This window comes from Branchiostoma lanceolatum, chromosome 10, assembly GCF_035083965.1.
Source record: "Branchiostoma lanceolatum isolate klBraLanc5 chromosome 10, klBraLanc5.hap2, whole genome shotgun sequence".
In the NCBI taxonomy this organism is placed as follows: domain Eukaryota; kingdom Metazoa; phylum Chordata; class Leptocardii; order Amphioxiformes; family Branchiostomatidae; genus Branchiostoma; species Branchiostoma lanceolatum.
This window is the reverse complement of record NC_089731.1, coordinates 2085001-2100112: the sequence shown is the minus strand read 5'-3', so window position 1 is coordinate 2100112 and position 15112 is coordinate 2085001. Positions and strand designations below refer to the sequence as shown.

The window sequence follows — 15112 nt, the reverse complement described above, 5'->3', positions numbered from 1 at the left end:
TAAAGAACAGCTAATGATCTGGTCACACACATTGCATATGGTGAAGGAAACCTTTAATGAATTCATTGGAGTACAGAGCAGTAACTGTACTGTATAGTACAGCCCTGGAATACTTACTTATATTTGTTTTCTACATTGTTTAATCATGCTTGGTTAATGATATTAGCGAAAGTTAAAAGTAAAATTGCGAGTATATAAAACTTACTATTACACGGACACTTCTAACTCATATCATGCAAAACTCACTTCGTTGTCAATACTTGTAAGTTTGATCAGGACAGCTACAAAGTAGCCATTTTCAGACTTTGGTCTCTAGTACTCTCTACACATGGATGTTTATCTTTCCTATCAGTAACAACGTTCATCATCGTCATCTTCAGTCTTCCTCTTACAGGGGTGAAGCATAGTCAACAACAAAAGTGTTACTAAGTTCGAACATTCAAAATTTAAAGCATTTCTTTTTCATTGGAGTACAGAGCAGTAACTATACTGTCTAGTACAGCCCTGGAATAATTACTTATATTTGTTTCCTACATTGTTTATTTATGCTTGGTAAATGAGAGTAACGAAAGTTGAAAGTCAAGTAATAGTCAAGTTAGTAGTGCATGAATAATTCTGATTATAACCATGGAAACTCACTTCGCCATCAGTACTTGTAACTTTGATTAGGACAGTTACAAAGTAGCCATTTCTGGAATTGGGTCTCAACATGGATGGAGATCTTTTCTAGCAGTAACAGTGTGCATCATTAACAACAACAGTGTTACTAATTTCAACATTCCCCTCCTTCAAAACTTACAGCATTCTACCTCATCTCTTTCTTCATTTGCTATATTGCTGATAATTGAAATGTTATTCAAGCATTTTAGATTTCTATCGGCTGTTCCAAAGGGCATTGTGGAGTTTTCATGTTAGACAGCCACATGCATGTGATACTCGACCAGGTAAATCATACAGCCAATCAACTGTTGGAACACATACCTGAATACATCACACAAATTGTTAGTACATCACAGGTATTATTATAGCTACATGCAAAAAATAGATTGAACTTTGCGCAAGTGAGCAAAGGCCTCCACACCGCCAGTACATGCTTAAACCACTCCTGAACTTCTGGCTAAGTGATGCTTCAGTTTTTACATACAAAGTTGTTTCAGCTTGTACTCTCTGTAACACATGGTCAGCGCACACGCATGTGGCAATCAGTGTTCTCACCAGAATCTTTTCACAGCATAGGGGTCAGGTAAAGGAGGCCATCTTGACGCAACGCAAGTCACGCACAGAGTGCCGAAGACATGACAAGAGTAGGGAGTCTGGCATGCTCCTAAGGAAGATCTTTAAATTCATAACCCAATGAGGCACTATTTTCTACATTTTGAGGGATACATTTGGTGAAATAAAGTGTTTCCTCGGTCACAGCCTTATTCTAAAGCCAAATATGAACTTTTTATAAGATTTATGAAGGGTCACAAGGTTCTCCCCAGAAAGAAACACCCCTATGCTGGTTGGAACACAGCATAGGGGTCCAGATCACAGCATAGGGAGTCCAGATCACAGCATAGGGGGCCCCTATGCTGAAAAGCTAAGGCCTGGCGAGAACACTGGGCATGTGTCTGCCTAGGTGCCAGCTACACCGACTTCGCACATATAGAACAGAGCATAATGGCATGCATAATCGTTCCACTTGTATTCTGTATATTGTTTCCACTGACCACAATCCTCCTTCCCGCCCTCATTGTTAGGTTCCCCCGGCCCCCAGTCGGACCAGCCTTTGAGCGGCGTCCCGTCGCCCCACACCCAGGTTCCCTCCTCAACTTGGTCTTTAACCTTGGCCAGACCTAACCAGACACCGGAGATGCTCCTGTCCTTGATCCTGATCTTGATACGATCGACCAGGAAGTCGTTTGTTGCCTGATTCTTAGGCATAGCCAGACGCCCGCCTGCAGCCTGACAGGCGGACTTGGCTTCTGTGTAGTTCTTCTTGTCGGTAGAGAGGCTGAAGCACCTGTCTTCGAACTGTACATAACCGTGGGGACATCCTGGGGTTGTTGGGTTTGAGACAGAAGCACACTTCATTATGCTATATTTTGAATGCATCACACGTCACTATTTCCAAGTAAAATAACGTGCCAGAAAGGTAGTGCGATTACGTCATCGAAGTAGAGCATGGAAGCATCAGCGAAGTATAAAGAGAAACACAAACATGGTACTTTTGAGAAGCAAAAGTAGAATCTGATATAGACTAATTAACACAGAAGTTACAAACACCAGCTCTTATGTAGAGTTAAAGAATGGCGGATAACGACCAGGCATGTGTTGATGTCTGACTGTCACCGAGACAGGGCTTCTCTGTAGGATATCCCATCTCCCTCCCGGAAGACTACCATGCGAGCGATCACAAAACGTACTGATTGCGCACTCGTCTGATATTTGACGATAAAATTGGCAGTCACTACAGGTCACGTAAAAACGATGCTGCGTGCCCCTCTACCATCTTGTATATGTGTTCTTGTTAATAGAATGTTATCTATGTACCAGTGAATGCCATACTTTGTACCTTGTACAATTGTTGTGCAATAAAGTTATTATCTACCTGGGAGTGGGTTCCTGTAGTCGACACAGGTCGGACAGTCACAGTCGGCTGCCGTGATGCCGCAGTGGTTGTTCGAGGAACAGCACGGGGCGACACCGACAGGGTCGCATTCAGCAGGGTAACCGTCTTCAGCGGGGTAGCCCTGTCCACAACGGCCGTCCGTACGCCACTTTTTAGGGGCTATAATTGTGAAAAATATAATTCATCAAAGGTTTCGCTATGCTATCAGTCACTAGTCATACGTACACCCAGAGAATACTCTTAATCGGTAGGTTCCTTACAATTGGGGTTCTCGGTTTAGTTCCTCATCTGTTATGAACAGCACATGATTCATTTTCATCTTAACATTAAAGGGATACAGGCGGTGGAGGCCGTCCAGCGCAGGCCCGCCCGAGTGACTCTGAATGACCACCGGCGGACTAGCAGCGTGACACAAATGCTCAATGACCTGCAGTGGCCCCTTCTCTCTGAAAGGAGGAGGAACGCCCGCCTCACCTTTCTCTATAAACTAGTCAATAACTACATTAATATAAACACAGACAATCTTCTGAAACCAGCTCAGGGGCGCACCCGGGGTAGCCACACTCTAAAATTCCAAACAATCAACGCTAAAACAGACTCATTTAAATATTCTTTTTTCCCTCGCACCATACCAGAGTGGAACGCCCTGCCTGGCGCGGTTGTTACGGCTCCCACCGTTGAGTCTTTCCGCGCCAGGCTGGAGGCCTGCCCGCCTTAGCCCGGGACCTCCTCCCCCCCTACTTTGCCCCTTGCGGGGTTATCTGGGGGCCCAATAAGTTGAAGTTGAAGAAGAGTTTCGCAGTGCGTGCCTCGATCGCTAGTCTGCCTACAGTCTGTAACTCGACCACTTGGGGAAAACGCAACAGTGACAGATGCAAACTTTGTGGTAAACTGGGAAACACTTCACCACTTCCTGGACCACTGCAGTGTCTCTCTCACAATGTACAGCATGCAAGTCTATCGACCTCTCACGGATTAACGCCACTGTCTATGCACTCTGACATCCATGGCTACACGACCCTTCCGGTCCATACAGCACCAACAACGTGATTTTTTAATCCACCTGCCATAACAAAGGACCTTCCACATAGAAGACTTGAAACTATACACCATTTGAACAGAACCAGAGATGTACATGACCTAGTGTCACTTTTAAGAACCGCACGCATCACCGTCACTCTCGCCTGTTTTGAGAACAGATCCAGCGGACTTACCACACCAGACAACAAACAAATGCAGACTGACAACATTGTTAAAGATAGTTAAGTCGAAATCAGCGAGGAATCTTTTTGAGACATTAGCCGCACAGCAATGCTGTATGGACTACACTTCACGGACCTCACCGGGAAGTAGAAACTCTGTTGTAGATACTTACAGGCCTTCTCTTTGAAATGGAATTCATCACGTTGTACTTGCTTCCATTTGACACCATCCGAAGGACGAAAACGTGAAGAATCATATTACAACTTACAAGTATATCATTCCTGTACGTTCAGTCAGCTGTGACAATGTGACATGACATGGGCTCCATTTGAATTTCTTATTTCGGAATAAATGTAATTTAGATAATCTAATATATAACTGCGAAACAGAAACAGACCAAAAACGATAGCTCCCGTGAATTAGTGTTCTCTTTCATTGAATGTCTATCATTTGTTAACAAGGGCGATAAATTACCAATTCTGACAACAATGAAGTCCACTTCTTCTCACTTTGAGCTGTGCCCTGTGATGAAACGTACCTAGCATATGGAAATAACTGCGGGAACACAGAGAAACGAACACACACCGGAAGAAATTCCTCTGTTCACGGAGGTTACAAATTCGTCTGCAAACATGCCAGGAAACTTACAACTGCTAATTTCTCAAACATGAAGAATATTAATAGATCCCTTCATTGATGCCTGCTGAATATTGTTTTGATGACCCAATCCCCGTTGCTGTTTCTTTTTCTTTTCAAACGTCTTTGCCTGTACTTACGAGGGGGTCTAATTGCTGTAATTGTGAGCCGAACTCTCAAAACGCAGACATAACCGCGTAAAATGAATGTACCTGAGAATACTTTGACTTCACACAGAGTCAGTGTTCGGCGGGGTCCGGGAAGATCGATGGCCACATAGCGTCCCCGCATCCCGTGACACGAGACAGAGATTGACGCCTCGTCCACGTCAATTTCATGATCGCCTCCACACTGCAGGTTCTCGTTGACCTGGTCGGAATCCCCGATGTGGATGTTAAAGGGGTTGAGTCGTTCCGCACTGTTGTCCTGGCGGTTGAAGATGACTACTCTGTAGATATTGAAGACAAAGCAATGGCACTTGAGTTTCATTTATATATATATATATATATTTACGTTGATAGATCCACAGTCGCTATCATCGTTAATGGCACTGTGAATTGTACATCGAGCCTTCCCTTTGTCAGTTATACATTAACACACCCACTAGAACCAAATTCAATTCAAATTTAAAGAACACTGTGCTGTTTGGCCTACACCTCAACTTGCTACTGGTTGTACACATTTTAACACTCTACTGACTTTATATGCTATGCACCTACCTTTCAACCGTATACGATTGACCGAGATCCACCCACCAGGTGGGATTATCTTCCTCCTGGGTGTGTGTACAGGTGCCGGCGTCAAAGGTGGTATTGGTGTCCCCGTCTACGGCACGACTGGCAGCCCCAGTACCATATGTGCTGGTTTGGTTCGCTGCCTTCCCTAGGGCGACATTTACAACTATCGCAGACAAGAGGACTTTCATTAGCTGTGTCATATTTACATGGATGACTCAAGTCAGAGAAATAGATCATATTTCCAAGACAACTGGTTTCGAGTGCCTGGGATGAGGGTACCATAGTCGTCCCTGTTACAACATCGCACACATATTTACACTTTTTTTATAGGGTATGGAAAAATATTCGGAAAGTTGATTGAGGTCGATCATGTCTCCATAGAAACTTAATCAGGTATACTACAATGCATTGAATTATGTATCATTAGAAATCGTCTTTATTGCCCTATACAACAATATCCTTCCCTTGAATGCCTGAAATGTTTTTTTATTCCGTTTTTGTCTTGAGCGTGCATGCAGCCAATACAGTGGAAAATCTATCACGGATATACGGACCCTGAAACACGTGTCATTGTTAATCATACAAGAAATCGAATAGGGGCTCTATATGTTCGATATGGTATTCGACGGGATCAGTCTATTGGCTGTGCATCATTTCCTTGTCAAAATACAGACACAAACTGTGTACCTTTTCCTCAATCCACGTCAAGTCACGGTGATACAAAATACATTACGTCCAACCCAGTACCAACGCATCTGATGTGACTACTGTACCTTGAATCGACATCTGTATAGGCTATAAAACAAGACTGATATTTCCTTTACCTTCAGAGATTCCGAAGAGGTTCAGTTGTGTGAGATATGATGATAGCTCGAGTGGGTCTGAGTGATGTCTGATGAGGAACCTCACTTACCAACTACACTTGAGCCTCCCACACAAGTGTCATTTCTACAACTACGCCCAAGAATACCACACTGATGCCATTGATTCAAGTACTCTCAATGCAACGGAAACTAAATTTCTAAAAGGAAATTCAGGAGCTGATTTGCTTAAGTTAGTAGGAAAGTTTGTGAATCCGCTTCATTTACCGATATGACTCTCAAACACGTGACATATATAGCTGGGAAAGAAAGGAATACAATGAATAGCAATGATGCAAGTGAAGACCTAACTTTCATAATTAATGAGAAAATGCTATAATTACATGGCCGTAAAGGGTAATTCTGGCGGCATTTGGAAGTCGAGGAAAGGTGAACATTATTAGATAATAATCGTGCTAATCAAGGTCTCATTTATATAATTTAGGAGGAAATGCCGCAATAGCCTTCTTTTCCAAAAAAGTACGACTTTCATACTCGTCTTATTTGGGTGGAGAAGATGTGATCAGCTGATTGAATTTATGCGAATGAAGACCTTATTTTCATAATTAATGAGAATCGTTGATTTTATAATACGTCACTCGAAAACGTTAACATCATTTGGCGAAGGTATGAGGTCGTCGAACTCCAATGTTTCGTTGTTTTTTGTGTATTCTTACCGCTCTCTTTATAGCCATTCCTTAGTTGGGTCCCCACTGGGGGCGTCGTGGCTGGGGACGTAGTGGCTGGGGGCGTAGTGGCTGGGGACGTAGTGGCTGGGGACGTAGTGGCTGGGGACGTAGTGGCTGGGGACGTAGTGGCTGGGGACGTAGTGGCTGGGGACGTAGTGGCTGGGGACGTAGTGGCTGGGGACGTAGTGGCTGGGGACGTTTGGGGGAGGGGGGACAGAAATATCTTTCATTATGCTATATTTTGAATGCATAACACGTCACCATCTCCACGTAGAATAACATGCCAGAAAAGTTATGCGTCTACGTCATCGAAGTAGAGCATGAACACATTATCGTAGTATAAAGAGAAACACAAACATGGTCATTTTGACTACCACGCGAGCGATCAGAAAACTTACTTATTACGTACTCGTCTGATATTTACGATAAAGTTGACAGTCACTACACGTCATGTGGAAAAGATGCTGCGTGCCCCTCTACCATCTTGTATATGTGTTCTAGTTAATAGAATGTTATCTATGTACCAGTGAATGCCATACTTTGTACCTTGTACAATTGTTGTGCAATAAAGTTATTATCTACCTGGGAGTGGGTTCCTGTAGTCGACACAGGTCGGACAGTCACAGTCGGCTGCCGTGATGCCGCACTGGTTGTTCGAGGAACAGCATGGGGCGACACCGACAGGGTCGCATTCAGCAGGGTAACCGTCTTCAGCGGGGTAGCCCTGTCCACAATGGCCGTCCGTACGCCACTTTTTAGGAGCTATAATTGTGAAAAATATAATTCGTCAAAGGTTTCGCTATGCTATCAGTCACTAGTCACACGTACACCCAGATGCAACTCATGTCTGAATACTCTTAATCGGTAGGTTCCTTATAATTGGGTTTCTCGGTTTAGTTCCTCATCTGTTATGAACAGCACATGATTTATTTTCATCTTAACATTCAGGGAAGATTTTCGCAGTGCGTGCCTCGATCTCTACCCGGCCTACAGTCTGTAACTTGACCACTTGGGGAAAACGTAACAGTGACAGATGCAAACTTTGTGGTAAACTGGGAAACACTTCACCACTTCCTGGACCACTGCAGTGTCTCTCTCACAATGTAAAGCATCCAAGTCTATCGACCTCTCACGGATTAACGCCACTGTCTATGCACTCTGACATCCATGGCTACACGACCCTTCCGGTCCATACAGCACCTACAACGTGATTTTTTTATCCACCTGCCATAAAAAAGGACCTTCCACATAGAAGACCTGAAACTGTACACCATTTGAACAGAACCAGAGATGTACATGACCTAGTGTCAGTTTTAAGAACTGCACGCATCACCGTCACTCTCGCCTGTTTTGAGAACGGATCCAGCGGACTTACCACACCAGACAACAAACAAATACAGACTGACAACATTGTTAAAGATAGTTAAGTCGAAATAAGCGAGGAATCTTTTTGAGACATTAGCCGCACAGCAATGCTGTATGGACTACACTTCACGGACCTCACCGGGAAGTAGAAACTCTGTTGTAGATACTTACAGGCCTTCTCTTTGAAATGGAATTCATTACGTTATACTTGCTTCCATTTGACACCATAAGAAGGACGAAAACGTGAAGAATCATATTACAACTTACAAGTATATCATTCCTGTACGTCCAGTCAGCTGTGACATGACATGGGCTCCATTTGAATTTCTTATTTCGTAATAAATGTAATTTGAATAATTAAGTATATAACTGCGAAACATAAACAGACCAGAAACGATAGCTCCCGTGAATTAGTGCTCTCTTTCATTGAATGTCTATCATTTGTTAACAAGGGCGATAAATTACCAATTCTGACAACAATGAAGTCCACTTCTTCTCACTTTGAGCTGTGCCCTGTGGTGAAACGTACCTAGCATATGGAAATAACTGCGGGAACACAGAAAAAACGAACATACACCGGAAGAAATTCCTCTGTTCACGGAGGTTACAAATTCGTCTGCAAATATGGCAGGAAACTTACAACTGCTAATTTCTCAAACATGAAGAATATTAATAGATCTCTTCATTGATGCCTGCTGAATATTTTTTGATGACCCAATCCCCGTTGCTGTTTCTTTTTCTTTTCAAACGTCTTTGCCTGTACTTACGAGGGTGTCTAATTGCTGTAATTGTGAGCCGAACTCTCAAAACGCAGACATAACCGCGTAAAATGAATGTACCTGAGAATACTTTGACTTCACACAGAGTCAGTGTTCGGCGGGGTCCGGGAAGATCGATGGCCACATAGCGTCCCCGCATCCCGTGACACGAGACAGAGATTGACGCCTCGTCCACGTCAATTTCATGATCGCCTCCACACTGCAGGTTCTCGTTGACCTGGTCGGAATCCCCGATGTGGATGTTAAAGGGGTTAAGTCGTTCCGCACTGTTGTCCTGGCGGTTGAAGATGACTACTCTGTAGATATTGAAGACAAAGCAATGGCACTTGAGTTTCATTTATATATATATATATATATTTACGTTGATAGATCCACAGTCGCTATCATCGTTAATGGCACTGTGAATTGTACATCGAGCCTTCCCTTTGTCAGTTATACATTAACACACCCACTAGAACCAAATTCAATTCAAATTTAAAGAACACTGTGCTGTTTGGCCTACACCTCAACTTGCTACTGGTTGTACACATTTTAACACTCTACTGACTTTATATGCTATGCACCTACCTTTCAACCGTATACGATTGACCGAGATCCACCCACCAGGTGGGATTATCTTCCTCCTGGGTGTGTGTACAGGTGCCGGCGTCAAAGGTGGTATTGGTGTCCCCGTCTACCGCACGACTGGCAGCCCCTGGACCATGTGTGCTTGTCTGGTTCGCTGCCTTCCCTAGGGCGACATTTACAACTATCGCAGACAAGAGGACTTTCATTAGCTGTGTCATATTTACATGGATGACTCAAGTCAGAGAAATAGATCATATTTCCAGGACAACTGGTTTCGAGTGCCTGGGATGGGGGTACCATAGTCGTCCCTGTTACAACATCGCACACATATTTACACTTTTTTTATAGGGTATGGAAAAATGTTCGGAAAGTTGATTGAGGTCGATCATGTCTCCGTACAAACTTAATCAGGTATAATACAATGCATTGAATTGTGAATCCGCTTCATTTACCGATATGACTCTCAAACACGTGACATATATAGCTGGGAAAGAAAGGAATACAATAAATAGCAATGATGCAAGTGAAGACCTAACTTTCATAATTAATGAGAAAATGCTATAATTACATGGCCGTAAAGGGTAATTCTGGCGGCATTTGGAAGTCGAGGAAAGGTGAACATTATTAGATATCAATCGTGCAAATCAAGGTCTCATTTATATGATTTAGGAGGAAATGCTACAATAGCCTTCTTTGCTAAAAAAAGAACGACTTGCATACTCGTGTTATTTGGGTGGAGAAGATGTGATCAGCTGATAGAATTTATGCGAATGAAGACCTTATTTTCATAATTAATGAGAATCGTTGAATTTATAATACGTCACTCGAAAACGTTAACATCATTTGGCGAAGGTATGAGGTCATCGAACTCCAGTTGTTATAACGTTATATGTTTCGTTGTTTTTTTGTGTATTGTTACCGCTCGCTTTATAGCCATTCCTTTGTTGGGTAGACCTGGATGTATACTACCACTCATCAATCACAGCCGAAACGGTAAATTAATAAATAAAACTTAGAAGTAATCCTTATATTATAAGACTCACCCTTTTTGTGGATAAGACGATTGACTGTATCTGTCAGAATTCCGACCTGCTTGTCCATTCTAACCTTGTCGCCCGTCAGATTGCCGACCTGTCCCTCCAACTCAACAATCCTATTTTCCTGGAACAGATGCAACGGCATTAGCTGATTACGTCTTATGCTACTTGGACAGCTCTGGCCCTGTTCCCACTAGGGTATTTTTTATCCGATCTGGATGCGTTCCCACTGGGATAAAGTCGATCCGGATTGAGTGGCGATCTGAATCGATTCGGATAACTTTGCCCTAGTGGGAGCTAAGTTTATAACCTAATCAATAAATATATGGAGAAAACTAATCATATCAGGCAAAAAACATGACTCACTTGTTCATGTGTCTTCCTCCACATATGGCGTAGAGCTTGCCGATCCTTGGTCGCATTAGCCTCCAACATGGAAAACTGTGATGGCGAGCACAGATTATTTCATTATTACCCGACAACTGTTTTAGACACAACGTTAGACAACTCCAGCATCAGTGCGGCTACACCCTCTCCCGGCATTAGATAGCCTTCGCCCAATCACGGACGACAGACAGTGGATGCTGCCTGAGACATCTGACCGTTTCCAAAATCATATCCATTTGCTTGAGTAACTGTTATTTGGCACATCTGTCTACTGGTCAGACACCAAGGAAGACAGACACAATGTGAAGCAAACATAGATTCAGTGTTGTTAGCTCCCTATGACAAGCTAAAGTGAAGTGATAATACAGTGCTAAACTTTTTTCCAACAAGATATTCACGGATCAAATTTTCAACGACCACTGTCGCCTTCTTCAGGATCAATAATGACCAATCACTGCCGAACGTAAACTCGCGAGAGCTACAGACACGTGATTTTATTGTCACGTGTCTTTACGGATACGTGACCTCAGCAATTGGTCAAACGTGCCAGGAAGTCTATAACGCCCACTGTCTCTGTTGAGTGATGGCTGGAGTGCCCTGATATATTGGGCCTCCTTTATCCCTCTCATAAATAAAGTAGTCCTGCTCAGTGTCCAGTATTCTGACTTTGTCCAGTGAAACTATATGGCCCGGAGATTCAATGAGGATGTGTTCAGGGGTGCCAAAGAATACATACGAATTTTACGGAATACATACGAATTTTACGGAATACATACGATCCATTACTAGAAACATACGATCAGTACGGAATACATACGATCCATTACGCAGAAACATACGATCCGTACGGAATACATACGATCCATTACGCGGAATACATACGATCCTTACTAATTTAGAAATGTGCCTGGATCACGTGACACCGGCGGCAAATTCAACATGGCGGACTCGGGATAACCAGTTCTTCGTACGATATCTTGGCTTTTAAGAGCTTGATAATGGCGTATCCCATCCGGCTAAACTATAAGAATCTCAAACTGCACTAAATCCAGACTGATGTAGGCTTAGACCAACTAGGAGGACAAGACAAAGCTAGATTCGGTGCTAGCGCGATGGCCAGCAAATTAGTAGGGATCGTATGTATTCCGCGTAATGGATCGTATGTATTCCGTACGGATCGTATGTTTCTGCGTAAGGGATCGTATGTATTTCGTACGGATCGTATGTTTCTAGTAATGGATCGTATGTATTCCGTAAAATTCCTATGTATTCCGTAAAATTCGTATGTATTCTTTGGCACCCCTGCTGTTGAGAGACTTCCGACGAATGCGAGCTGTGGCGTTTGTGTTCAAGGAATCTAGTTCTCAATGAGCGTTCTGTCTCACTGTAGAATTCTTCGCAAGTCCCTTGTCTAGTGGTTCCCTGACACGGAATTTGGTACACTACGCCGCACTTCTCTTCTCCTATTCATAAAGACACGTGTCAATAAAGTCACGTGTCTGTAACTCTCTGTAAATCAGGAACCTGCCCGTGATAGAGCCAACCAGTAAGAAGATGTAACAAGTTTGTAGCTGATGTCTGCAACCAGTCAAGATCTACAAGATCCTACAATGATAACCATTTCTGGCGAACAGGATAAGACATCCGAATTTCTCGTCACGGCGCAGCCGGAGGCAATTTACCGAACCTGCGGAAGTCACCAATACACCTTTCTCACGCGGCGGACATGATAGAATGAAGACGAGGCCAATGAGGCAAAGAAACAAAAATGATGTACAGATTTAGTTTTCCTCCAAAATCACATTAAGTTTTAAAATATGATGTCCAAGTATCAATATCATAACTAATGTAATGCACAAAGAAGATTCAGCAATTTAGAGCTTTATTGACCGATCCCATTGTCCCCGCCCTCCTCCGTCAAAACGTAGAAATGCAAAATAAAAACATAGAAATGCAAATATTTGACGGACATGCAGCCACTTCATCATTGGTTGATTCTCTAATCATCAGGTAATCATTGGCTAAACTGCTAATTGTGATTGACAGTTAGGATCGGTCTATTGTTTGCCACAAGGGCCTCGTTTTCATTCTATCATGTCCGCCGCGTGAGAAAGGTCTATTACAGCGGAGCAGGGGGCGGGAGGGTGGCATATCTGACTTGGACTGGTTTCAACTACGCGTGCGAGTAACGTTCCACCCTTCATAACCCGGCATAGCTGGGAATTGACGGAATTGTTTGCAACCAAATATACGATATAACTGTTTGGTGTGCTCCTGAAGCGTCGCCAAAAATCAAAATTAGATTGTATAGAAATCTTTATATTAGACAAAGAACATCGCTCACCGTATTATCTGTCTCAGCCTGCATCTTCATCAGGTCATTCTTCAGTTGGTCCAACTGTGGCAAACACAGAGCATAGAATTAGGTTATATGAATGAAACACTGTAGCTCTTAGTTGTGACAAACAATCATAATGATTATATCTGTATTACTCGATAAGTGTATCAACACAGCGTAAGGCAGCTAATGTAACCCCGCTGTGTTACAGAGCTCCCTAAAGCCCCCGTCACAAATCGAAAATTCACGGAAAAATTGGTATTTTCGGCTAAAGTACGGCCGACGTCCTGTCCATTACGCGGGCTTCTGGCGATTTTTGGGAGCTCCGTCGACGTTCGCGTGTCACTGCGCTTAAATTCAGCAGGGCCTCGGCGGCGACTTTTGAGCTCGGAGAGCTCGTCAACATGTTGCCCGTAGCTTGCCCGAGCAACGGCCAACACTCGGCCAATAGTTGGGCGGCAATCCGACGATTTTAGACTCGTTTTTTTGTCGGTCGGAGGTCGCCCGAGCACTTCGCCTTGTGCGAGCCTCGCTTGGGCTTCGAACAATAATCGGCCGACCGTCGTCGGTGTTCAGCCCGACTTTTGAAAAGTCGTGCTTCGGGCGAGCGTCGTGCTGGTGTTGGTGAGAGCTTGAACGGGCTCCGGCCGAACTCGTTCTTGTTTATATTTTGTACATAAAACCTAACAATAGTTTGGTTTATAACATAAGATGTTAAAGAATACTGTATTAACTTGTCAAAGAATGCTGTCAAACTCTTAGAATGAAATACAATTCAATTGCAAAGTTAAATCTTCATTGAAACTAATTGATTGTAAATGAAATGCGGACACCGAGGACTATACTTCCTATTTCTTATTTGCTGTTGGTTTGGATGTGTCAATTTGTATGTTCATAAACTGAGGCTAAAGTAACACTTGACTTTTTGACGTTTTTTTTCACGAAGGGACTAGTTCAAAGTCCAAATTAATAATTCATTCATTCATGTTTATTGCATGTTCATGCCCTTCCGGGCTAAATGCATTATAAGTAATACAATTGTGCATTGTAATAACAGAAAAAAAATGAAGAAAACTATTCTATGTTCTATCTACTTCTAAAGTTTACACGCTACTTCTCTCTTCTTGAGACATGTGTACACGAATTCACAGAGTTTCTCAATTACATATTGATTATTCGATGACATCAAGTATGTGAACAGTTTGTCATTTGTTAAGTTTGTATATCTCTGGTCTAGTTGTATTGCGTTAACCAAAGAGGTGCGTAAATCTTTGTACAGTGAGCATTCTAGAATAAAATGTTCTTCATCTTCTATAGAGTTCTTATTACAGAGTGCACATAGTCTATCGCTAGGAGGAGTCCGGCTGTATCTACCAGTTTCAATATGCAGTGGGTGGTCGCTAATTATAATTATAATTACAAATGTTCAAAAAACACTGTTTGTTTGCCGGAACACGTCCAAACGTCGGCAGGGCGTCCATGGGTTTATCGACGGTCCGCCGAAGCTCGGACGGCGTTCGCCCGAGCTTCGGTCGATTTCCGTTTGGTGAAAATCATAGCATTTACGTTAAGTAGACGGGTTTGTTGATTTTGTGGCTCTTGTGGTAGCATTTGAGTTGATCTATCACAAGATTTTTGTTTATGTTATTATTTTCACTGTGCCCGTCCACTCTACTCACGCACTCCATGTTTCCAAAACTCTGAAATCAAAGTTGATCCAAATGTTGGCTTTTTACCAGGTTAGTCGATTCCGACTTCGTCCGTGTCCAAGAGATGGTACCGTCTCATGGGAGATTTATAATTATCAGTGTTAAACGGACGTTGGGAAATCTACGGGAATCAGAAATTGTTCTACTCTTTTTGACAAGTGAAGTGATGTCAAACCAGCTTCGATCGAGAA

At 43.0% G+C, this 15112-nt stretch overlaps 1 protein-coding gene across 3 annotated transcripts in view; it reads right to left on the bottom strand.

Annotated features, from left to right (window-relative positions):
* Nucleotides 1–747: 747 nt before the first annotated feature.
* LOC136443864 (uncharacterized) overlaps nt 748–15112 on the bottom strand; it is a 15511-nt gene continuing 1146 nt past the window's right edge. The window contains exons 2-12 of one of the 3 annotated variants that reach the window (XM_066441233.1): nt 13219–13272; nt 10854–10928; nt 10494–10611; nt 9451–9631; nt 8944–9179; nt 7322–7501; nt 6728–6853; nt 5173–5353; nt 4666–4901; nt 2594–2773; nt 748–2039 (exon numbers count right to left, since the gene is read on the bottom strand). In XM_066441233.1, the coding sequence (XP_066297330.1) occupies nt 1618–2039; nt 2594–2773; nt 4666–4901; nt 5173–5353; nt 6728–6853; nt 7322–7501; nt 8944–9179; nt 9451–9631; nt 10494–10611; nt 10854–10928; nt 13219–13272 (1989 nt within the window). In that variant the 3' untranslated portion in view covers nt 748–1617. The remainder of the gene's footprint in view (nt 2040–2593; nt 2774–4665; nt 4902–5172; nt 5354–6727; nt 6854–7321; nt 7502–8943; nt 9180–9450; nt 9632–10493; nt 10612–10853; nt 10929–13218; nt 13273–15112) is intronic. The other 2 variants (XM_066441234.1, XM_066441235.1) reach the window with 2 other exon arrangements.